Source organism: Macaca mulatta, chromosome 7 (genome assembly GCF_049350105.2).
Source record: "Macaca mulatta isolate MMU2019108-1 chromosome 7, T2T-MMU8v2.0, whole genome shotgun sequence".
Lineage (NCBI taxonomy): Eukaryota > Metazoa > Chordata > Mammalia > Primates > Cercopithecidae > Macaca > Macaca mulatta.
Window position 1 is genome coordinate 154,274,082 of NC_133412.1, and position 27,243 is coordinate 154,301,324.

The following is a 27,243-nucleotide window of genomic DNA, read 5'->3' on the forward strand; positions in this document are numbered from 1 at the left end:
AATGTGGTAAATATACACCATGGAATACTATACAGCCATAAAAAACAACAAGATCATGTCCTTTGCAGGGACATGGATGGAGCTAGGGACCATTATCCTTAGCAAACTAATGCAGGAACAGAAAACCAAAGACAGCATGTCCTCAGTTATAAGTGGGAACTAAAGGATGAGAACACATGGACACACCAAGGGGAACAAAATACACTGGGGCCTATTGAAGGGTGCAAGGTGGGAGGAGGGAGAGGATCAGGAAAAACAACTAATGGATATTAGGCCTAATAACTGGGTGAAGAAATAATCTGTGCAACAAACCCCCAAGACCCAAGTTTACCTATGGGACAAACCTGCACTTGTACCCCTGAACTTAAAATAAAAGTTAAAGAAAAATTTTGGTCAATGATAGCGTATATAAAAGTGATTCAATAAGATCACAATATTGTATTTTTTGTGCCTTTTCTATGGTTAGATATGCTTAGATACACAGATATTTACCATCATGTTACAATTGTCTACAGTATTCAGTACAGTAATATACTATACAGATTTCTAGCCTAGGAGCAATAAGCTATACAGTCTAGGTCTGTGTAAGTACATTCTGTGATGTTCACACAATAACAACATTGCATTACAATGCATTTTTCAGAATGTATTCCAACCCTTAAGTGATGCATGACTGTAACCTGATTTAAAAATGAGCAAAAGACCTAAATAAACATTTCTGAAATGGCCGACAGGTATATGAAAATATGCTTAACATCACTGATCATCAGAGAAAAAGAAATAAAAGTCACAATGAGATAGCACCTTGCCCCAATTAGAATGGGTTTTCTCAAAAGACCAAAAAATGACAAATGCTAGTAGAGATGTGGAGAAAAGAGAACTCTCATACACTTTTGGTGGTAAATTAGGACAGCCATTATGAAGAACAGTATGAAGTTTCCTCAAAAAATTAAAACTAGAATTATCATGTGATCCAGCAAGCTCACTGTTGTGTATATATTCAAAGGAAATGAAATCAGTATGTCAAAAAGATATCTGCACTCTCATGTTTATTGCAGCACTATTCATAATAGCCAAGATATGGAATCAGTCTAAGTGTTCATCAAGAGACAAATAAAGAAAATGTCACAAATATACACAATGGAATGCTATTTGGCCATAAAAAAGAAGGAAATCTTGTCATTTAGGGTAATATGGATTAATCTAGAGGATGTTACGTTAAGTGAAATAAGACAGGAACAGAAAAACAAATACTGTATGATCTTACTCATATGTGAAATCTAAAAAAGTTGATCTCATAGAAGTAGAGTGTAGGGAAGTGGTGACCAGAGGCAGAAGAGTGTAGGGATAAGAGGAGGATGGGGAGAGATTAGTCAACGGGTACAGTTACAGTTAGATAGGAGAAATAAGTTCTGTGTTTTGTTGTACAGTCGGGTGACTATAGTTGATGATATTGCATTGTATATTTTAAAATAGCTAGCATAGAGCGTTTTCAATGTTCTCACAACAAAGAAATGATAAATGTATAAGGTGATTGGTATGCTAAATGCCCTGATTTGGTCATTACACAAGTACACATGTACTGAAACTTCACCCTGTACCTGATAAATATGTACAATTACAATGCATTAGTAAAAAAACAAAACAAACATAAGAGCCATATATGACAAACCCACAGCCAATATCATACTGAATAGGCAAAAACTGGAAGTATTCCCCTTGAAAACTGATACAAGACAAGGACTCACCACTCTTGTTCAACATAGTATTGGAAGTTCTGGCAAAGGCAATCAGGCAAGAGAAAGAAAAAAAGAGTATTTAGATACAAAGAGAGGAAGTCAAATTATCTTTGTAGATAGCATGATTCTATATCTAGAAAACCCCATAGTTTCAGCCAAAAAGCTTCTTAAGCTGATAAGCAATTTCAGCAAATTCTCAGGATAGAAAATCAATGTTCAAAAATCACTAGCATTCCTGGATACAAACAACAGGCAAGCAGAGAGCCAAATCATGGATGAACTCCCATTCATATCTGCTACAAAAGAATAAAATACCTAAGAATACACCTAACCAGGGAGGTATAAAGTCTCTACAAGGACAACTACAAACCACTGCTCAAAGAAATCATAGAGGACACAAACAAATGGAAAAACATTCCATGCTTATGGATAGAAAGAATCAATATTGTGAAAATGGTCATACTGCCCAGAGTAATTTATAGATTCAGTGCTATTCCCATTAAACTACCATTGACATGCTACACAGAATTAGTAAAAACTATTTTAAAATTAATATTAAATCAAACAGGTCCCAAATAGCCGACAATCCTAAGCAAAAAGAACAAAGCTGGAGGCATTACGCTACCCAATTTCAAACTACATTATGAGGCTACTTTACTGAAAATAGCATGGTACTGGGACAAGAACAGACATGTAGACCAATGGAATAGAAAAAAGAACTTGGAAATAAGACCACACACTTAACAACCATCTGATCTTCAACAAACTTGACAAAAACAAGCAAGGGAGAAATGATTCCCTATTTAATAAATGGTGCTGAGAGTCCTGGCTAGCCATATGCAAAAAATTGAAACTGGACCCCTTCCTTACACCATATACAAAAATTAACTCAAGATGGAGTAAAGACCGAAATGTAAAATCCCAAACTAAAAATCCTAGAAGAAAATCTAGGCAATACCATTCAGGACGTACACATAGGCAAAGATTTCATGACAAAAACACCGAAAGCAATTACAACAAAAGCAAAAATTGACAAATGGGATCTAATTAAAGTAAAGAGCTTCTGCACAGCAAAAGAAACTATCATCAGAGTGAATAGACTACCAACAGAATGGGAGAAAATTTTTGGAATCTATTCATCTGACAAAGGTCTAATATCCAGAATCAACAAGGAACTTAAATTTACAAAAAACAAACAACCCCATTAAAAAGTGGGCAAAGGACAGGAATGGACACTTCATAAAAGAAGACATACATGGGGCCAACAATCATAAGAAAAAAGGCTCAATATCACTGATGATTAGAAAAATCCAAATCAAAACCACAATGAGGCCGGGCACAGTGGCTCAGCCTGTAATCCCAACACTTTGGGAGGCTGAGGTGGGCGCATCATGAGGACAGGAGATCAAGACCATCCTGGCTAATACGGTGAAACCCCTTCTCTACTAAATATACAAAAAATTAGCCGGGCGTGGTGGCACATGCCTGTAATCCCAGCTACTCAGGAGGCTGAGGCAGGAGAATTGCTTGAACCCGGGAGAAGGAGGTTGCAGTGAGCCGAGATCGCGCCACTGCACTCCAGCCTGGGTGACAGAGTTGGACTCTGTCTCAAAAAACAACCCCACAATGAGATACTATCTTACACCAGTTCAGAATGGCAATTACTAAAAAGTCAAAAAGCAACAGATGCTGGCGAGATTGCAGAGAAAAAAAAAGAATACTATACACTGTTGGTGGGAGTGTAAGTTAGTTCAACTATTGTGGAAGATAGTGTGGTGATTCCTCAAAGATGTTGAGGCAGAAACACTATTTGACCCAGCAATCCCATTACTTAGCATATACCCAAAATAGTACAAATCATTCTATTATAAAGATATGCACACGTTATGTTCACTACAGCACTATTCACAATAGCAAAGACATGGAATCAACCTAAATGCCCATCAATGACAGACTGAATAAAGAAAATGTGGTACATATACACCATGGAATACCATGCAGCCATAAAAAGGAACGAGATCATATCATTTGCAGGGACATGGATGCAGTTGGAAGGTATTATCCTCATCAAATTGATGCAGGAACAGAAAACCAAATACCACACGTTCACACTTATAAGTGGGAGCTAAAAGATGAAAAAAGAACTGGGCTTGTGTCCATGTCTGATTTTAGTAACAGAGTAATGTTGGCCTTGTACAATGCATTAGGGATAATTGCCACCTCTTCGATTTTTAAAAATACTTCGGGAAGATCGGTATTAGTTTGTTATACATTTGGTAGAATTAAAACAAATTTTTAATGCAACAATAATCATGTATTTTCCAAATTTGATAAAAACTCTAACCCCATAAATCCAAAAACCTCTGGATGAATCTCAAAAAGAATAAATATAAAGAAAATGATACCAGGATATATCATAATCAAATTGCTGAAAATGAGTGATAAAGAGAGTATCTTAAAAGCACTTTGGGAGGCCGAGGAGGGCGGATCATGAGGTCAGGAGATCGAGACCACGGTGAAACCCCGTCTCTACTAAAAATACAAAAAAAAAAAAAAAATTGGCCAGGCGCAGTGGCAGGTGCCTGTAGTCCCAGCTACTCAGGAGGCTGAGGCAGGAGAATGGCGTGAACCCGGGAGGCGGAGCTTGCCGTGAGCCGAGGTCGAGATCGCGCCACTGCACTCCAGCCTGGGCTGCAGAGCGAGACTCTGTCTCAAAAAAAAAAAAAAAAAAAAAAGGAGCCAGATTAAAAAAATACACATTACATACAAAGGAATGAAGGTTAAAAGATGAACGGGAATTAAATTAGAACTTAAACACTTAGCAATATAAACTATCCAAAATTAAGCCCAGAGAGGAAAAAAATTAACAAGAAAAGACCCATCTGATCCTGGGCTTTTCTTCAATGAAAGAATTTTTATTTATTTTAAATCTGGGGATACAGGTGTAGAATGTTCAGGTTTGTTACATAGGTAAATGGGTGCCATGGTGGTTTGCTGCACCTATCAACCTGTCAGCAGCTAGGTATTAAGTCCAGCATCCATTAGCTATTCTTCCTGATGCTCTCCCTTCCATGGCCCGCAACAGGCCCCAGTGTACGTCATTCCCCCTCACATGTCCATGTGTTCTCATCATTCACCTCCCACTTGGTTTTTTTTCGTCATCACTGCTGTTTCAATGAAAACATAAATTCAAATCAATTTCACGTTTACTGAATAATTTTGGAAGCTAAAAACCCACAGGGTAATTACAAAAATATAAAATTCCTACCTAAATAATATCAGACATATACTAGGTATTTTGGTTACCTATAGCTACGTATTTACTGTGAAATATAAAAGTAGAGAGAGTATTCCAAGAGACTCAGATGAAAGCTGCAAGGCTTCCTCTAATGTAACCTCAAAATTTCAGAACACACTTCTACCACATTCTATAATCAAGCAGATAATCAAAGTCAGCCCAGATTCCCAAAGAGGGAAATTTGTGACCATGTTTTTACTTCCATAGTCAGGGAATATGATCCAGAACAAAGAGAAAAATGAGTTAGTAGCAGCAGACCCAGAATGACAAAGATGATATAATTAACAAGAAATGACATTAAAACATCTATTATAAGTCTTCTAAACAACCTCAAAAAAATAAAAGAATGCATAATAATAATGAGAAAAGTGGAAGACATAAAGAAGATCTAAAAGGAACTTCTAAAATTAAAAATATAGAAAATGAAAAATAAACTGGATGAGATTAATGTCATTGAATACTACAGAAGAGGAAAAAATTAGAACTTAAAGACTTAGCAATAGAAACTATCCAAATTAAGCCCAGAGAGGAAAAAAAGTAAAAATAAAAAAACAGAAAAAATTGAGTGCATCAATGATCCACATGACAATATCAAGTGATCTATCTTGTGATCTATCTTATACATAATTGGAGTTCCAGAAGGAAATGAGAGAGAAAAAAAAAATAAAGAAAAATTTTAATGCAACAATAATCTTATATTTTCCAAATTTGATAAAAACTCTAACCCCATAAATCCAAGAACCTCTCTATGAATCTCAGGAAGAATAAATATAAAGAAAATGATACCAGGACATATCATAATCAAATTGCTGAAAATGAGTGATAAAGAGAGTATCTTAAAAGTAGCCAGATTTAAAAAATACACATTACCTACAAAGGAATGAAGGTTAAAAGGGGAACAGGCTTATTGTCAGAAACTTCACAGGCTGGAATACAACAGAATAACATCATTAAAGTATTGGAAAAAACCTGCCTACATAGAATGGTATATCCAGTAAAAGTATCTTCCCATATTAAAAGTAAAAATACTTTCTCAGATAAGCAAAGTTCAGCAAAGTCATTTCCACCAGACCTGTACTAAAAACAAAACACATTAAAGGAAGTTCTTCAAGACAAAAAGAAAATAGAAATTTGGATCTACATAAATGAAGGAAAGAAACAGGCATGGTGGGTAGAAAATATGTGGTTTTAAATCAATGTATAATAATTGAAACACATACTGAAAGGAAAATTAATGCAAGAGTGTTGACACCTGAAATGCAAATTAAGAATGGGAAGAACTCACTCTTTGGCCATTTTTCAAACAAAATTATTTTTTTCTCCTAAACAACAGCACAAACAACTGGCGCAAATACACACACACACACAGACACACACACACACACACACACACACATCCCTCCCCCAAAATGTTTGACTATGGTATTCCATGTGTCTGAGTAGAATATATAGGTGATAAATACATACATACTATTTTTGAATGTCTAGCCCATTGTTCTGACTGGGTTGAAAATGCCTTAAGACAATTAGGTCTTTTCTCCTTGAATAAAATTCACTGACAACACTATGAAATTTTAATGATAGATGGTGAATTTATGAACTGCCAAAAGGCATGTGAGAACCAAGAAAAACAGTTACCCTGTGCCAAAGCCCACATTGCCAATTGTAAGGACAGCTGCTTTCCAGAACACTGGACAGATGACATATGTTTGTTCATTGGCTTTTTTTTTTTTTTTTTTTTTTAAACAGAGTCTCGCTCTGTCGCCCAGGCCGGAGTGCAGTGGTGCCATCTCGGCTCACTGCAACCTCCGCCTCCCGGGTTCGCGCCATTCTCCTGCCTCAGCCTCCCAAGTAGCTGGGACTACAGGTGCCGGGCTAATTTTTTGTATTTTTAGTAGAGATGAAGTTTCACCGTGTTAGCCAGGATGGGCTTGATCTCCTGAAGTTTCACCGTGTTAGCCAGGATGGGCTTGATCTCCTGACCTCATGATCCACCCGCCTCAGCCTCCCAAAGAGCTAGGATTACAGGTGTGAGCCACCGCGCCTGGCCTGTTCATTGGCTTTTATGTAGAAGTATTAACTGAATGCCTGCTATGTTTATAGACAACATTGTAGCTAAGACCCCATATATTATAATTCCTGACATTCACTCAGGACTTTGCAGTAGATAGTTCGCTTTTATATCTACCTTGCTCTCTCTTCATAACAATAAATGAGGAGGATGGATATTATTATCCCTTTTTCAGTTGAGGTTAAGAAAGCCCTGACTTTCAACTCATCACCCTACTTCCTTCACTGAAGTTGTAATATCCTTTAGACTCTGTCATAAACAGAAGTCTTCAGGTCTCAGCTGAATTCAGTTTTTTCAAGGGGACTTTTCATATACAGCAGATCTTCCAGTAAGGTCATTTTGTTATAATGTTGATGAAAAAAGAAACATTGATTCCTGGCCGGGATCACTGTCCGTGGGAAGTTCACACATTCTTCCTATATCTAAATGGGCTTTCCTCTCTTATTGTTAATACGGTTTCCTTCCACATCCCAAAGATGGGCATGCTAGGTTCATTGGCATGTCTAAATGGTCTCAATCTGATGAGTGCAGGGGTATATGTGCGAGTGTATCCTGTAATAGAATGATGAGTGCAGGGGTATATGTGCGAGTGTATCCTGTAATAGAATGATGTCAAAGGCTGGTTCCTACTTTGTTCCAAGTTGCCAGGATGGGCTCTGGCCACCAGTGACCCTGAGCTGGAATTAAGCAGGTTGGAAAATGAATGAATGAATAAATACAAGTTATTGTAAAATAAAAACTTTTTAAGTACGTGATAATCATACAATAAACAATGCAGTATGAAAGTGCTTAGTGAGCTCACTGTATTTGTGGTTTGTTTCTGAACTGCGTGGTGGTAGGAGGTGCTTCTGACAATGTTCATTTTGCAAACATGTATTCTTTGATTGAATCTACCACCACTAGGATTGCCCTCACTCTCTGATTCACCGAAAATTGAGTAAATAATTATCTTGTTTTTATTTTTCTTTCTTAAATGTGTATATAGTTCACATTTATTTCAATGTTTAATAGTATAAGTGTTTTGGTCTTTATTTAGAAGTTTGGTGATGTTTTTGTGACCAGAAATATGCCATTGGAATTTAACTCTTGTTTATATCCATTATCCTGTCATAAAATTGGTTTTGTTATACATCATTTTCTTAAAAGTTGTAGTTTCCAAGAACCTAACCAGGACATTAAGTGAGGATGCACTGTACTCACATAGGTCTTGTATTATTTCTTCATAGCATATAGTTATTAAAGTGAGATTTTAAAACAAAGTTTGGCTCCCACATTGGTCTCAGCTTCAGGCAGGCAGAAGCTTTGACTCTTTACCATAGCAACCCCAGCACTCTGCATAATGCCTGGAACATGGTAGGCACTCAATATATGTGGTCTACTAAATGTGTGTTGGTTCCTGAAATGCTTCTGGATCACAACTGCATAGCAAAGGAAGGAATCTATCTATGGCTATGTAGTTTTAGAATACCATATCTATGTGTACTTTATAATGAAAAGCTTGCAGGAAAATTGGCTAGTATTACTTTATTAAATGAATTTGAGTCACTCATCCTCTCTTCAGATTATTCATCCATAAAATAATAATGTTTGAAAATCATATAGGTATTAAACAGTGCTCCTCAAAGCCCAAATGGTTCTGTGAGGGGTGAGGAAGAGCAAAGAGATACATTTAAATTTTTTTCTTTTATTTACATACCAAGTAAAAGCACTACACGTATTAAATGGCAGTCCAAGGCTAGGTTTGGTTCTGTGTCCCTACCCAAATCTCACCTTGAATTGTAATCCCCACATGTCAAAGGAGAGATCTGGTGTGAGGTGATTGGATCATGGGGACGGTTTCCCCCATGCTGTTATTAGGATAGTGAGTTCTCACAGGAGCGGATGGTTTTTAAAGTATTTGGCAGTTCACCCTTTGTTCTCTCTCTCCTGCTGCCATGAAGAAGGTGTTTGCTTGCCCTTCGCCTTCTGCCACCTTCTGCCATGATTGTATTTCCGGAGGCCCCCCAAGCCATGCAGAACTGTGAATCAATTACCCAGTCTCAGGTATTTCTTCAAAGCAGTATGAAAACAGAGTAACACAGTTTACAATAAAATACTCCCAATAATATTGAAGGTGCACTATAATTCTCCCTAAGAACTTAGAAACAAATGAAATCAAGTAAATTTTTAAAGTAACACACACGGATCATAATAAAGACATATAAAATCTCTTAAGGGAAACAGAATAACACTCTACAATATGAAAAAAACATCCATCAGGCAGGAGATTGATCAGCAATAAATGCAAAGGAAAAGTGGAGTCAGAGATGAGAACTCTGGAAATTCCCAACCAGTCCATGTCCAGGAGAAAGGAAACTTAAATCAGTGTTCAGACCTTAAGGCAAGGTCATTTCTTGTGTAAAACAACAATACTATGCTCTCTTGGCCTGAGAACATTTTAAAAAATGGGTCCATCTCCTGTTTTGATTGATTTCATGATCTTCAGGCAAACTTCTGAATATTTCATGGTTCCCTAAAATAGTCTGCTGAAAAGAAAAATTGGTCATACCATCACGAATATTCAGATCTATGTGACAGTTGTATTTCTCATCATCAAGAAATTGGTGAACTGATTTATATGTTTTTGTTTAAAACATCTAGTGTTCACTATGTTCCTAACATTGTTATAAGTGCTTCTAATAATAATTTATTACATCTTCATAGCAACTCCATGTGGTAGGTACAATCCTATAAAGATAAAAATAGTAAAGTAATGCACTTTTTCTGTTAAAAATTATTAATTTTTAATTGACAAATAATTCTATTTATTTATGGGGTACAGCATGATATTGTGATACATGTATACATTGTGGGATGATCAAATCAGGCTAATTAACATATACACCACCTTACGTATTTCTTTGTGATGAGAACACTTAAAAACCACCCTTTTTTCAATTTTGAAAGATTTGGAAGATATTATGGGTTCCTTTACAAGCCATCACAATAAAGTAAGTCGCACAATTTTATTTTGTTTTCCAGTGCATATAAAATTATGTTTACACCACATGGTGTAGTCTACCAGTGCTAAGATCTCTCTGTGGCATGCAATGCTGTTTCATAGCATTTTATATGCAGTGGAACTTCTTTCAAAATTGCAGTCAATCTTCTCAAACCCTGCTTCTCCTTTATCAACTAAGTTTACGTAATATTCTCAATTTCTTTCTTGTCATTTAAGCAATGTTCACAGCGTCTTCACCTAGACTAGATTCCATTTCAAGAAACCACTTTCTTTGCTCACTCATAAGAAGCAACTCCTTATTGAATAAAGTTTCATGATGAGTTTGCAGCAATTCAGTCACATTTCAGGCTCTACTTCTAATTCTAGTTCTCTTGCTATTTTCACCACATCCGTAGTTACTTCTTCCACTGAAGTTTTCAACCCTTCAAGATTATCCATGCAAGTTGGAATAAACTTCCTCCAAACTCCTGTTAATGTTGAAATGTTGACCTTCTCCCATGGATTACAAATGTTCTTAATGGTATCTAGAATCATGACTCTTTTCCAGAAAGCTTTAAATTTACCTTGTCTTGGCGACTGTGAATACTGCTGCAGTGAATGTGGAGTGCAGACGCTTCTTCAGCTTACTGATTTTTATTCCTTTGGGTGGCATAGCTGGATCATATGGTATTTCTACTTCTAGTTTTTTAAATAATCTTCATACTTTTTTCCAAAATAGTTGTACTAATTCACATTTCCACAACACAGTGTGTGAAGGTTCCCTTTTCTCTACATCCTTGCCAACACTAGCTAGCATTCACCTTTTTGATGATAGCCATTCTTACAGGTGCAGGGTGATATCTCATTGTGGTTTAATTTGCATTTCCCTGTTGAGTAGTGATGTTGAGCATTTTTAAATATATCTCTTGGCCATTTATATGTCTTCTTCTGAGAAGTGTCTAGCCACATCATTTGCCCATTTTAATAGGATTATTTGCTTTATTGAGTCGTTCAATTTCTTAGAAACCATTGTAATCTTATTCTAGTTTTGTATTTAATTTTATACACTTATTTACTTTTGAACACGGGCTAAACTCAAAAAATTTTAGTCAGTGAAAGTTACAGTTTAGACCCATATTACCTAAAATCTTACCATAAATATGCCCACAAAATATTTGCCTTATGACAGCTCTATGAGTAAGACTATCTTTAAGCTTAAACTCAGTTGCCTTGGGTGATACTCAACAGGTGTGTATCTTTTGTTTTCCTTTGGCATGGCCCAATTTTACACAGAGATTTTGGTAGAATGACTTGTTCTTCTCATATCTTTTTAACTTCAGAATCTGGATAACTCAATTAAGGAAATATAAGTAGGAGGCCTTCAAAGGAGAACAAGTAATTTATGGGACCTGAATTTCTGAAATAATATTAAGGCAATATTGGGCTTCATGGCGAAACACCAGAGGTTGGAAAGAGCTGAAGATTTACTCTTTTGTCATTCACATCACCTCCCTCCATCCATTTTAATAGGTCCTTTTACTAATTAATTTGGTCTTGCTGATGCTTTGATTAGGCAAGTTACAGATATATTTTAATCGTTGCAAAAAGGAATAATTCAAAGAAAGCATAGACCAAGGAAATAGATTGTTGAGAAGTAACACCTCAGCTTAGAGAAGAAAAAATACACAATGTTATTCTAATATCTATAAATGAGGTACTAACTGGATGGTGTGTGATTACCAGTGTGATTAAATGGCAAAAACAGACACATGGAGAAGCTGAGTAGTGTTTAAGGCATTGTCTTTTTGCCAAGTTAATACACTATGCACACTGTTTTCCATACAAGATTCTCAAGTAGTAACTATAGTAAAGAGCATAACTCAAAAAATGGAGTGCCTAGGTGGAGAGGCATACTGGAATGCATGAAGGTGTTTCATTATGTATAATGAGAACAGTCTTCACCTTCTGAAGAGTCTCCAAAAAAGCAAACTGGAGGAAAAGTCACACCTTTAAGGTGCAAATCCAACAAAGATGTCTTAAGATTCTGAGGAAGAATTTGCTCCTTGCCAGTCAGTTATTTCCAGACTGCAGCACGTAGATGATAAGATCAAGATATGATTGAGGAGACTTTTACTTGTGTGAGAAGGGAGTAACCATGCCACTATTTTTAACCCTTAAGATTTAAAACATGCATTTAATTCTTTCTAATATGTACTTTATGTATATTCTGATAGCATTCCAAGACATTTCCATTGACAAGTACATGTTATAAATTCAGTAGTCTTAATATACTTATGAATATATTGTGTTGTTCACACGAATGTTCATTGCAGCACTTTTCACAATAGCAAAAACATGGAATCAATCTAAATGTCTATCAGTGACAGATTGGATAAAGAAAACGTGGTATATATGCACCATGGAATATTATGCAGCCATAAAAATGAACAAGATTATGTCCTTTGCAGGGACTTGGATGGAGCTGGAGGTCATTATCCTCAGCAAACTGACAGAGGAACAGAAAACCAAATACCACATATTCTCACTTATAAGTAACAGCTAAATGATGCGAACTCACGGACAAAAAGAGAACAGAGAGACACTGGGGCCTACTTGAAGGCAGAGGGTGGGAGGAGGGAAAGGAGCAGAAAAAAGTAACTATTGGGTACTAGGCTTAATACCTGGGTGATGAAATAATCATTACAAAAAAAAACCCTGTGACACGAGTTTACCTATATAAAAATTTGCACATGTACCCCCAAACCTAAAGTAAAAGGTAAAATAATCACATTTTTCAATTTAATAAAAAGACCCCCAAGAAATCTTGCCCTTCAGTTAACAAATAAAGTATGATGCGAGGCAAGACATATTAGTTTACTGCTAATTCATAGATGAGGTTTGATGATTTATTTTCTGCATCTGAATCTCACACTCAATTCTTATTGGGAGAAAAAATGTATATGTATGGTTCTTTGGTATGTTTGTTGAGTTTTTTTTTGTTGATTATGTGTAAGGAAACATATGTAAAAACTGTCATGCTTTTTAATAATGTGTTTTTATAATTAAGGTGAATTATTAGAAAGGCCCAAAGATTAAAACTCTAATTGTGTGATTGTTATTTTCACAGGAAGCTTATTGAGACTCGCCTGAGAACCATTCCAAGTCACGCATTTTCTAGTCTGCCCAATATTTCCAGAATGTGAGTTTTTTTAAATATAAAGAGAAGTTTGCATTTGTGATATGTTATTCTCTAAATGTGTCCTATCAAGAAAAATACTCGCTATTATACTTGCATAAATCAATGGCAGTTACATTTTCAATGTATATGACAATTTTATGTACATAATTTTTATTTGATTTTGCTATATCTCCACTCCCTAATTCCTATATGATTTTTTAAAACCTAAATCAAATTTAGATTAATTTGGTTTTGAGAATTTCATAATTCTCGATGTATTTTAATATATCTTGGGATGTGGCAAAACCTTAGCTGTAAATCTCTCCTATAAACATCCCATAGTTTATAAGCTAAACATATACACAGACAAACATCCATCTGTCCTAGTCACCAATTCTTTCACTACTAATACAAATATTTACATTTTATTATAAACATAGCCAATGGTTTCAAATCTCTCTCGCATTAAAAGAGAATTAAAAAAATTCTAAACCTTAAAAATTGAATTGCTATCCCCTTAGAGTGAGGAGAAAATGGATTTTCCATATTGGGTGGACAAAGAGTGAATGAAATGAAGCAGATCTTTATTTCATTTAATTGATTTTGACAGGCAATCCAGATAATTCAGGCATGCAAAATAATATAACCAGAAGCAATCTGTACAGTTTTTGGCTAAATGCACTCACTCCGTGGCCATTTGGTTAGTGTTTCTGTCATTTCAGTAGTTCTCAACCACAGGTAACTCTACCCCTATAAGCATTTAGCATTTTTGGTAGAGACGGGGCTGCTACCTAGTGAGTAAAAGTGAAGGTTGCTGCTAAACATTCTACAGTTCATAGGACATTCCCCATAACAGAATTATCTATTCCAAAATGTCAGCAGTGCTGAGACTGAGAGACCATCCTATTGAACATCTCTGCAGTTTTTTATGTTGCTAACAAGTCCTTCCTCTTTCAGATTCTTGCCTCTTTGTTTTCCTTCATATTCCTCTTTCATTCCTCTTCTTGTCTCACCCGGCTACTCTTCCTCAGTCTCCTTTTCTGACTTCCTATTTTAATTTTGCCAGCTACTTAATTACCAGCTCTTTCTTTGTATATTTTGTTCTAATTCCTCTATACCCCACTCTCCATGAGTAAACACTCCCATTCCTTTGGCTGCACTATTTCCTAACACAGCTAATTTCCAAACATTACCACTTTGATGTCTCACAGGCTCTTCAAAACCAGCATATCCAAAATAAACACATCATCTTCCTCCCAAGCTATCTCTTCTCTTTTAACAGCACCACTTTAGCATCCTATAAGCTAAAAACCTCGAATTCTCTAGCTCTTCCTTTTCCCTCATCTACCTTATACAACTGCCTATTTGGTGTCTCTACTTGCATGTCCTAGCAGCTTGGCCATTACTTCATTCATTCAACAGATATTTATTGAGCCCTCTTTGTGCCTGGCACTTTGCTAGATGTTCCGTGTGTAACAGTAGACAAAACTCACAGAGGTTCAGTTTTATTCCTAAGAGAGTGATGAGTGTCATGATGGGGTCAGTTATTGGGTGATATGGAAACTCACATAAGAGGTCTATTATCTAAACAGGAGCAGGGAGAAGAGTTGGAGAAGACTTCCTGAAAAAAAAAATCGCACCTGACCTGTGATCTGCCTTACATAGCAAAAAGCAGAAGGGAAAATCCTGGGCTTTCTGAAGAATTAAAAGTTTCTTGGAGGTAGAGCTTAGGCAGGGAGGTGGGCAATAGAAAAACATAGAACTTGGGTCTAAGTTAGTACTGGGTCTTGTAAATCATGTGAAGGAGTTTGAAATCTTCCCTAAGGGCTGAGCCATTCAATGGTTTTAAGCAGGCAAGTGAAACGGTCAGATTTTCATTTGAGAAACATTCCCTTGGCTTTGCAGTGGAGTGATGGGTGGAAGTGGAGCAAGGCTGTAGGCAGGAAGCTAGTGAAGAGGCTGATGCAGCGCCCAAAGGACGGGATGGGAAACTGAAGGATGATCATTGAGTGGGAATAATGCAAAAGGATAGAGATTTGAGACATAAATAAGGGGAGGGCTGATAAACTTCAAAGTTGTCTGATTTGGAGATGGTGGGAGATGGAAAAGAAATGCATACAAGTTTCTGATTGGGACATCTGTGTGGTTGATGAGCACATTCATTTAGGCAGAGAAGTGTTTTGTATATTTGCTGTGGAGGGTCAGGGGGTGTGTTAGGAATTCAATCTGGGGCGTATGGCATTTGAGGTGCAGATCGAGTACATATCAGGACATAGACAGAATTTTTTCATTCATTTGACAAATATTTGTTTAGCCCCTACTATGTGCCAATCACTGCTCTGAGAGCTGGTGATACATCAGGGAACAAACAGACAAAGATCCATGTCCCCACGGAGTTTCCATTTGAATGGGAGGAAATAGACAATGAACGAAAAACACAATAAATAAGCAAATTAGATACTAATTTAGAAGGAAATAAGTGTATGGGACAAAGAAAAAAATAAATTAGAGTAAAGAGGATTGGGAGTTCTGGGTATATGGGGGCACACAGGGAAAGATTCAGGTAGAGATTAAGAGTCACAAACAAATGGGTGTTACTGGGACCAGGAGGAGGCATCCATAGAGAGGGAGAAGCTAAAGAGAGTGAAGAAAGAACAATTTTAAGAGCATGTGGTCCCTGAAGAGGCAGGAGGGGATGAAATCCAAATAGAGGGATTGGCCTTCTATAGGAAGATGGTCACATTTTACATCATAACAAGAAAGTCATGTTGTAGGACTTTCTCCTTAGTTCAGCTAAAAGCCAGGTTCTTGTCACAAGGCCATAAAATATTAGGCTCACAGACACTTTGCAAAGTGATAAAAATAGAATTTATTGGGTGAAAGGGGAAAAAAGGGAAACAGGGACTCTCAGCAAAGCGAGAGTCCTCCCAACCCGTTTCCCGCCTCACAGATTGAATCCCAGGTACCACCTCAGAACAGGAAAGGCCAGGCTCCTCCCCACTATAAATGAACTTCCCAAAGCTCCACCCCACTACATACTTCTCCCAGGGCACAGGCAGTTGAAGGTTCTGCTACGGAGCCCTTTTCTACTTAACTGTCTCAGTTGTAGGAAAAGATGGGACAGATGCAGGTAAACTAACAGGCTTATTGGTTGGGAATTCAAGGCATTCTCATTTAAAGTTTCAAACATTTCTATAACTTATCAAATTATTAAAAGACATCTAAGAAGATGGAAGATGGAAGTGGCAGAGTTAGAAATTTGATGAGAAGATTTGAAATAAAAGTGATGAGCAATAAGAAGAGGGTTGGTTGACTGAGATATAGGAGACACCCAAACAGATCTGAAGGCTCCACTGAGGCTTCCCCCAGGAAGAGTGCTGGATTCTCCAGTCTGGGTTAAGTGATAGGGTTCCCTGAACTCTATCAAGCACTTAACACCTTGCGTTAATCCCATTTACCTTGTATGTTAATCTGTATCTCTGAGTACTGTGAGTTCCTTGAAGGTAGGGAACAGGCCTGTTTTGTCATTGTCCAGAAGGATGTCTGTCATACAACTAATGTTCAATACATATTTGTGGAATAAAAGCACATATACATACCTGAATAATAATTAAAGATTTGATATATCTTGGGGAGAAAAAAGAGATCAATAGGATGAAGCTAGGTTTGTCTGAGATGGTTCAAATTCCCACTTGGTATTCTGGCATAATTGTTAACAGCACCTTGCTTTAACTCACAAAAATAGCCCAGTTTGAATGATAAATCATATGATGATTGTAATGATTATATGATATTTACATATGAAGGAGAAGTAGGATCTGATTTTTCCTAGTTATAGAATGGGGTAAGTAAGCAGGGAATAGCAATTTTTATCCCACTGAATAAACGATTCCTACCAGTTGTCTTCACAACCAAGCTATCACAGCCCTTCAAAGAGGTGTTATTAGGTTGGAGAAACTGGATATTCCATTTGATAATATGGGCCAAGTGACTATCCTTCTGGAATCTTAAGAAAGACTCATACTTCTTAACTAAGAAATTCAGTAGAATATTTGGAGCAACGGAAAAGATGCTTAGGAAAACCAGTTGGCAGCCTTGAAAAATGAATCTTGCTCTGCTAGCTGGCTCAGCTTCATCCATGATAAATCCCCACAGTCTCTACATGGCACATTCATTCTTTTCAATCTGTTCCACTGTTTCCTTTATGTTAGAAATATATTTGTATCAAAAAAGTTCATATGTTATTATCCACAAGAGGCAAAGGGTTAAGAGACTGGGTAAATCAAAGGATAATTGTTTAGAGAACGAGTAGTTCAAAATAGAAAGCACAGAGCCATTAGAATACTTGTAATAACCAAGACAAAAACTCAGAATGGAACAATCAGCACTCCTCTTGTAAACATTGCATTGTTGAGGATATTTTATGGGCAGATTCAATTCAAACGTTAGGCCAGTGGTTCTCAACACTGCCCACACATTAGAATCGGCTAAGAAGCTTTTGAAAAGTAAAAGACTCATCCCTCATAAACTCTGATTTAATTATCCTAGACCAGGTCTTGGACATCTGTGTATTTTAAAAGCCCTTCAGGTAGTTTAATTGCATGTCCAGGGTTGAGAATCTCTGCTATGGCTATAGCTGGAAACCAGCTGTCAATTGTTCATTATCACAAATGTCATAGAAATACCTCTCAACAGAAAGTGGTCATTGAGTTTGGCCGCATTAGTCATTCTCATCACAAGATGGAATTTGAGGAAACTATTTGAAACATTCCTTATATGTTCTTGACAAGTTGTATTTAGGAATTTCTCTTCCTTTTTCAGTACTTGAAGCTTTTATCTGAATTACTTTTTGCTTACAAAGTTTAAGACGGACCTTGAATTTTCAGTTTCATTTAAAATCACGAAGAGAATTCTTAAGTGAGTATGTAGTCACCCTGTGGAATGCTCCTCTAGAGAACTGCGGTTTTCTCTTCATCTTTGAAACTACATGTCTAATTCCATGTTATTAGACATTCCATTAAAAATGCTTCTTATTCACTCTAGTGTTCCTTTCTGATGCTCGTGGGGTTTTTTTTGTTTGTTTTTTGTTTTTTGGGTTTTTTTTTTTTTTTTTTTTTTGCTATTTTGAGGAACTCTTCTATTCATTCAGTCGCTTAATAAGAGTCTACAACATGCCAAGCACTCTGAAAGGCACTCAAGAGTCAGTGGCCAAAAACAGACACAGTTCTGCATTTCAGAGAATTTACAGTCTAGTGAGACACCATAAATATCACCCAAAGAATGGGAAGTTTGCACTGTGATAATTAGTGAAAGGAGTCTGTAGTGATATATAGTGATATCTCACTATATATATCCCTGTATATATACCATATATATACATATGTATGGCAGATTCAATTCAAACTATAGGTCAGTGGTTCTCAAAATTGCCTACACATTAGAATCAGCTAAGAAGCTTTTGAAAAATAAAAGTACTTGACTCATCCTTCATAAACTCTGATTTAATTATCCTAGACCACGTTTAGACATCTGTGTATTTTAAAGGCAATAGAAGAGTTCCTTTAAAATGGAAGAGTTCCTCAAAATCGAAAAAAAAAACAAAAAACAAGAAAACACAAGCATCAGAAAAGAACACTAGAGTGAATAAGAAGCATTTTTAATGGAATGTCTAATAACATGGAATTAGACACGTAGTTTCAAAGAAGATGAAGAGAAAACCGCAATTCTCCAGTGGAACATTCCACAGGGTAACACCATATGTATATATATCCCTATATATACATATGGGAAATTTTAATCAGGGAGTTTGGGGAAAGTTTCTGAAGGAAATGACAGTTAAATGAGAACTTAGGATAAATAGGAGTTAACATACAGGAAGAATTCAGGTATCACGAGATCTGAAAAAAAAGTAGTAAGTAATTTTAACATAATTAGGCAGAATCTATGAGGGTTATACATGTTGCATGATCTGGGAAACCCATAACAAAAAGTTACGTCAAAAATAGTATGTTTGGGCCGGGCGCGGTGGCTCAAGCCTGTAATCCCAGCACTTTGGGAGGCCGAGGCGGGCGGATCACAAGGTCAGGAGATCGAGACCACAGTGAAACCCCGTCTCTACTAAAAATACAAAAAATTAGCCGGGCGCGGTGGCGGGCGCCTGTAGTCCCAGCTACTCAGGAGGCTGAGGCAGGAGAATGGCGGGAACCCGGGAGGCGGAGCTTGCAGTGAGCCGAGATCGCGCCACTGCACTCCAGCCTGGGCAACAGCGTGAGACTCCGTCTCAAAAAAAAAAAAAAAAAGTATGTTTGAAGTTTACAACCTTATTAACTTTCTATTTTGTCTTATTTTTTCTGACATTCAGCTACTTGTCTATAGATGCAACTCTGCAGCAGCTCGAATCACACTCCTTCTACAATTTGAGTAAAGTGACTCACATGTAAGTACAAGGAAAAGTGCAGCATAGACCTAAGCCACAACCACTCTTGACTGATAATCTTGGGGCTCCAGATGGCAGTGGGAGCTGGTTTCTAGATTGTGAGTCAAAACTTCCGTCTATGATTAAATTATTAACTTGTTCTCATTCTCAATTTATGTTAATTCATCTTCATTATACCTCAATTCCATAGTTGGAAGTTAGACAACATGAAAAGTTCTGTTCTTGAACCACTATCTGTTCTATTACTACTGTGTCAGCATATTTTGTTGATGTGAATGTCAGTGAGACAATAAGTACTTACTGAGTAACTACTTGATTCTATGGTCTGTACAAGATTCTACAAAGCTGGCATATTTTCCTTAATTCGGAAAGAGAAGAGTTGCTTAGTGAGATTAGGACAGTAGGGAATTTAATAACCTTAGTTCTGGGGTGGGTCAGAGTTGGATCTGAACACCAGCATCTCTGCCTACTCCTTATCTCGCCTTGGACAAGTCATGTAACCTTTCCTAGCCTCATTTGCAAAATAAGTGTAATAAGAGTTGCAACTTCATGTTTATCATAAATATTGAATTATATCTAGCAAATGAAAACCAGTCAATATACCTCAGAATAATTTTTCTATTTCTCTAGTAGATTACAATCTATTAAAAGTGTTACATAAATAATCACATTGCATTATTTTAAGCAGCTATGTATTAGTATTATTTTAAGCAGCTATGTATTACTAATCATTAACTCGATTTTCTTGATGAAGAAACAAAAATACTTATCTATAAATACTTAGTATATCCTAACATTACATTAAACATTGCATGAATGTTATTTGTCTGGTTATTATTTAACCCTTAAAACAACCCTGTGAAGCAGATACAATTATTTCCATTATTTATATAAGAAAAACATAAATGCAGAGAGGCTAAATATGTTTTCCTTGGTCGAACAGTTACTAAGGGATAGGGCCAGAATCATTATACCATAAATGTATTACTTAAAAATTATTCCCTATCCACTACATTAAGTTGCTTTCAAGAATATTGAGGCCCAAGATACTGCTTCCAAGTATGGTAGGCTACCTTACATCAGATCAACTATTTGTCTGAGAATAGCTTAAGGAGCTGAATCTTTTTAAAAATGTTTGAAAATATTAGAGTGTTATGAAAACAGTAAGAACTCAATGGGCAATAAGCAAATCCCAAAAACATCGTTTGGTTATTTTTCCCCTTCAGGTATTTCCTGAATTGTAAGCAACAGCTTAAGGGCTAAGAAGCTGACCAGAGGTTTAGCATCTATTAGGGCTAGGAAAATCAAAATTTGAGTTCAGGGCTTGCTAAGAAAGATTGTTCCTAGTAAACAATCCAGGGTTTTAGTTGAGATCACTGAAGAGCTTCGTCTTAGAAGTATGGGAAAACTGTGAATAGATCAGCCCTTGCAAAGACTAAAACCTAGCTTTGAATCAATCAAAAATAACTCAAAAGTTTGCGGGGCAAAAAAATCAAGAGAAGAAGATAGACAACAGAAAATGATCCTTAGGAAGTTCAAATATTGGAGTTATCAGACACAGACTTTAAAATAACTAGCATGTTCAAAAATTTAAATGACAAGAGAGAATTTCAGAATAAAACTGAAAATGATAAAAAAGATCAGTTGTAAACTCTAGAATCTAAAAAGTCAATAACAAAAATCTAAATACATGAGTTTTACAAGAGATTAGACAGAGCTCAATGGAGAATTAGTAATCTGGAAGATAGGTCAGAAGACTATAATCAGTCTGAAGCATGGAGAGAAAGAGAAAATAAGAAATATGTAGCACAATAAAAAGTCTAGCATACCTATGATTAAATTATTAACCTGTTAGATCCCAAGAAAAGAGAGAAAGAATGAGAGAAGCAATATTTGAAAGAAACTTTCCAAAACTCTTAAGAGACACCAAGTCACATATGTTAGAAGTACTGCAAACCCCAAAAGGATAAATATGAAGAAAGTCACATCAAGCCATATCATAGTAAAATTGCTAAAAAACAAAGACAAAAAGAAAATTATAAAAACCAGCAAGGCTGGGTGCAATGACTCATTCCTGTAATCCCAGCATTTTGGGAGGCCGAGGCGGGTGGATCACAAGTTCAGGAGATTGAGACCATCCTGGCCAACATGGTGAAACCTCATCTCTACTAAAAATACAAAAATTTGCTGGGCATGGTGGTGTGTGCCTGTAATCCCAGCTACTCAGGAAGCTGAGGCAGGAGAATCACTTGAACCCGGGAGGTGGAGGTTGCAGTGAGCTGCACTGCACTCCAGCCTGGGCAACAGAGCGAGATTCCATCTCAAAAAAAAAAAAAGCAGCAAGAAAATAATAAATAATACTTTCAAGAATGTAACAAGACTAATAGCTGACTTTTCAACAGAAATCATGGAATTTATAAAACAATAGAAAGATATTTGTGAACAACAAAACAGCAAATATCTGCCAGACCAACCAGAAGATTATTTAAAATTAGAAAAAGATAGATACTTCAAGCAAACAAAAATTGAAAGAATTTATTACCATTAGACTCATATTAAAGGAACTACTAATGGGAATTACTAAGACAAAAGTAAAGCGATTCCACATGCTAACACATTTCTGTGCAGGAAGAAATGAAAAGCAACAGAAAAGGTCAATATATGGGTAAATATAAATGAACCTTGACTGCACAAAATGAAATAATGTCTTAGGGGATTTAAAATACTGTTCTTTGCTCTGCATGATAGTGTGGGATCATAAAATTGTGCTAACTGAACGTGTATTAAGCAATCTTAATAATCAATAAGAAAAATTGTGTTGTGACTTCTAAAAGCTTTTATGAAAACATTAAAATTTCTCAGTTATAAATAGGAAAAAATAATAAAACTAATATTTCACATACTGTAATTGTCAATATTAGAAACACTTACAAGTAAAATGCTTTACTGCTTTGTAAAAACTTACCAAGAGTAGCTTAGACAGTGCTTGACCTTTTATCTTTATTATATAAGTTACAAGAGAATATCTTTTCAATACCCTGGGAAATTGTCATACTTCTTTCTAAGTCTAGATTAGCTTCCATCATTTTATCCTTTGCTTTTTAAATATTATAAAATATTTTCAAGTGTTTCTTTAATGTGAATTTTTTTTTTTTTTTTTTACCGTCATTGTATCTTTTGGGACATCTTTATCCTTTGCATCCATTTTTCTTCCATCACTAAGTTCCTCTGATTAAATATCTAGAGTTTCTCAGCCAGCCTGGACAACATAGTGAGATCCTGTCTCTACCAAAAAAAAAAAAGAAAAACAAAATTAGCTGAGCATGGTAATGCAAACTTGTGGTACCAGTTACACAGGAGGCTGAGGTGAGAGGATTAATTGAGCCCAGGCATTCAAGGCTGCAGTGAGCTATGATCACACCACTGCACTCCAGCTTGGATGACAGAGCAAGACCTGGTCTCTAAAATAAATAAATAGTCTCAGATGGTGGTATCAACTTTTCATGCCAGTGATTTATTCTATGATTCCATTTGGATTTCCTTTCAGTAACATTACATTTCATTTCTTTGCTTCATTTTCATCTTTATTGGTAAATTCACTCTTTCAATTAGCCATTTTTAGGCAATGTCATATGAGGTGATTACTGGGAAACACATAGGAAACACAATGACATGCTTTATTGTTTGTGAATGAACTGAGCAAGAGATGCCCAGTGAGCAACCATCAATGACTTTGAAAGAGAGATGTAGTTGGTCACCTATTATAATGCGCATCTGTTATTTACATAGTGATCTGTGGACTGAAGAGCTGGCAACAAAGTTTGTACTTTATTCAGTGATTAATAGTTAATATACTATGGCAACTGAAACTTGAGGGATGTTGTTGAGGACAGTTATCATTTACATTTGATTAAACCATGGTAATTGAACTTCATGTGTATTGGAGCCATGCAAAGTAGAACTGCTTGTATGCATAGAATTAAAATATGCAATAGCTTTTTTAAAAAGTATAGGACATTATAAATAATGTTAAAGTGTTCTAAGCGTCTTTGAATTATTTGAGAAGTGGTGAAAGTACTAACTGAAATTAAACTTTTATAAATCATAAATAAATGTTTTAACTCACAGGGCAGCTACTAAAATGCTTGTAGAAGACTGGATAACTAATAGGCTAATAGTAGTGGGGAATGAAATAATGAAATTAATTAATTAATACAAAAAAAGCAAGAAATTGGAAGAAAAAGAGAGTTTCTGGAATAAATAGTAGATTTAACTCCAAATAATCAGCATTTACATTAACTGCATTAAATGTATAAGGACTAAATACTCTTAAGTAAAATATAAAGATTGATTGGTTAATTTTTAATACTCGCTGTATGCTGCTTACAAGAGACATTTTAAACATTATACAGAAAGGTTGAAAGTGAAAAGAGAAAAATACATAAAATGCAAACAGTAACTAAAAGAAAACTGATGTAAATATACATATATATAAAGCATAAAGCCTTACTCTAAGGGAGTAGAGTACTTCATAATGATTAAAGGAATCACTGTATAAGATATACTGATTCTAAATTTAATGTCTGTAAGAGCATAGCTTCAAACCGTATAAAGCAGAAACTGGTAGATCTAAAAAGATAAACAAAAATTGGCAATCATAGTGAGAGCTTGTTTTAATATAGTTTTATCAATAATTGATAGAACAAGCACACCAAAATAGTAAATATACTGATAAAAATTAAAAGATTTGAACATAATTTACAAACTTGATTATATTGACTTATAAAAAATATTGTATCCAACAACTGCAGAGTATATATTCTTTTCAAGGACACATGGAACATTTGCTAAAATTGACCGCATGTGGGGCCATAAAAGTAAGTCTCAATAGATTACAAAAAAAATTAAAATCAGCATGTAAATAACCTAACTTCTAAATAACTCTGACTTCTAATTAACCATAGAATTAAGGAAGAAATCATAATAAACATTAGAAAATAATTTTAACTAAATGATAATAAAAATATGACGTATCAATACCTGTGGGATGAGTCAAAGTCATGCTCAGAAGAAAACATATAGCCTTAAGACAACATATATTAGAAAAGAAGGCTAAAAATAAATCATTTAGTATCCTTCATAAGAAGTTTATAACAGAGCAGTACATTAAAACCAAAGAAAGTAAAATAACACTGAGACCCAGGAAGGCTGAGGATCCCCAGCACAGTAAAGACAACAATAGTCTACAAAATTGAAAACCAAATCTTCTGACTCCAAATGTGATATCCATTTATCAAACCATTTTGCTTCTTTGCCCCCTCACCAAAAATAAAATCAATTAATTTGTAGTGAAGTCCTATATAAACCCTACTGATCTTAAAAGCAGTCATTTCGTTGTTGTTGTTGTTTTGTTTTTGTTTTTGTTTTTGAGACGGAGTCTCGCTCTGTCACCCAGGCTGGAGGGCAGTAGTGTGATCTTGGCTCACTGCAAGCTCCGCCTCCCAGGTTCACGCCATTCTCCTGCCTCAGCCTCCCCAGCAGCTGGGACTACAGGTGCCCGCCACCACTCCCGGCTAATTTTTTGTATTTTCAGTAGAAACGGGGTTTCACCCTGTTAGCCAGGATGGTCTCGATCTCGTGACCTCGTGATCCACCTGCCTTGGCCTCCCGAAGCACTGGGATTACAGGCATGAACCACCGTGCCCGGCCTCATTTTGTTTTTATTATGACCTTTTTTCTCACAAAGATTCCAGTTGTTATTTATAAATTTTTTTAAGTAAATATTCAGTTGTCTACTCTGAGCAAAAGTGTTAACTTCCTAAACCAAAGGAAACTATTAAATACAGTAATTAAAAAGAGAATGAGTTTAAAAATAAATTATTAAAAGACCATTTGCTTATATACTTGAGATATTGAGAATCTAATACCTTAAAAATTTAAAGAATAATGTACCTTATATTCTTCAAATGTTTCTCATAGGTATCTGACATTATTGTCTGCAAATGGTTTTGGTCAATAGAAAAGATTAGTGAAGATTTTTGCATGCATGTCACCCAAATGTTTAATACATTTGTTTTATAATCATTTATTAAGCAGTGACTATATACAAAGCATTATAACTTTCATGAGAAAAATAGAGCTGAAAGATCACTCATCTTTGCTCAAGGAATTGAGAATGGTTTTGTGGGTATAAGGCATGAAACTGAGTATCAGTATAGAACGATTTGTTTAATTTATACACCACATAAGTACCATCACCCAAACTTTCCTGGGATTCCTCAGTATAGAATTAAAGCCCTCAGATTTGTTTAGGAAAGAGAGCTCTTTATTGTGTTGGATTTGCTGCAAGAATAGATATGTAGGTACTAAACTTATGAATAGACATTTCAAATGCCAATGCATATTGCCAGCATTTATTGAAAAGCTCCAATGAGGACTACATCAGCAGTAAAATAACACAATGTTATTCCATTTCCTAAGTGTGTTTTCTTTCTAAGCTGCCCTTCGAAACCGACTTTTTTTGGTCCTGTGATTTGGTAAATAGAAAGCTGAGCAGTTAGTTTACCATTGCCACTTCTAATTATCCCTGCCAGTACCTGTCCAGTCTTACGGAGCTCTATATACATCCTCTGAGATGGCTTCCCAATTCACATTTAGATTTTGTTCTGTGATATGAATTAGAGTATTAGAATGTAAGCACTCTTTAGTCTAAAGCTGCCTCCTTGTAAATTTGGCCTAAAGGCCTCTCTGTACACAGTGAACTATAACCTAACTGGGTATGTGAACAGACCACAGACAATAACTTACTTTTTTACCAATCACTGAGTTTCTGCCAATCACAGGTGACCAATTGTTCAAACAATGTTCAAATAAGGCAAATACTGAGCTATAACCAATCCAGCTGCTTCTATACCTCACTTCTGTTTTCTGTATATCACCTTCTTTCCACTCCCACCTCCAGAAATTCTCTATCACACAGCAGCACCAGAGTCTCTCTGAACCTATTCTGGTTAGGGGGCTGCCTGATTCATGAATTATTCTTTGCTCAATTAAACTGTTAAATTTATCTAACATTTTCATCTTAACAGTACTGACATTAGGTCTGTGACCTAGAACTGTCACTCCAAAAACAAAAAGCTATTCATTCAATAAATACCGTATGTTTAACACAGTTAAACCTGTGACCACTGCATCTTAAAAGGCTATATGCAAGATTCAAAATAGTAGATCATTCTGTTCTTATTCATACCCTCTTCCCTTGGCCTCTGTGATATCACAATCCTGGTTGGACTCCTACCATGCTGGTCAGTCTTTCCTATCATCTTTTGCTGGCTGCTTCCCCTTCCCCACTTAAAATTATTGGGTTTTCACATGGCCCAATCCTGTGTCATCTTCTCTTTTCACTCTACCTTCTCCTGCTATGTGATCTTATCTAACAATTCCCAAATTTATATATCTAGTTCAGGCCCTCCTTCTTAGTGTTGGTATATACCTATTGGTCTATTTGACCTCTCTTCCCAGACGTCTTACACATATCTCAC

General features: G+C 36.0%; 1 protein-coding gene across 4 annotated transcripts in view; it reads left to right on the forward strand.

The window, feature by feature from the left end:
• TSHR (thyroid stimulating hormone receptor) overlaps positions 1-27,243 on the forward strand; it is a 179,012-nt gene that overhangs the window by 90,385 nt on the left and 61,384 nt on the right. For all 4 annotated transcript variants that reach the window (XM_077937653.1, XM_077937656.1, XM_077937655.1 and 1 more), the window contains 2 exon segments: positions 13,216-13,287; positions 19,628-19,702. In XM_077937653.1, the coding sequence (XP_077793779.1) occupies positions 13,216-13,287; positions 19,628-19,702 (147 nt within the window).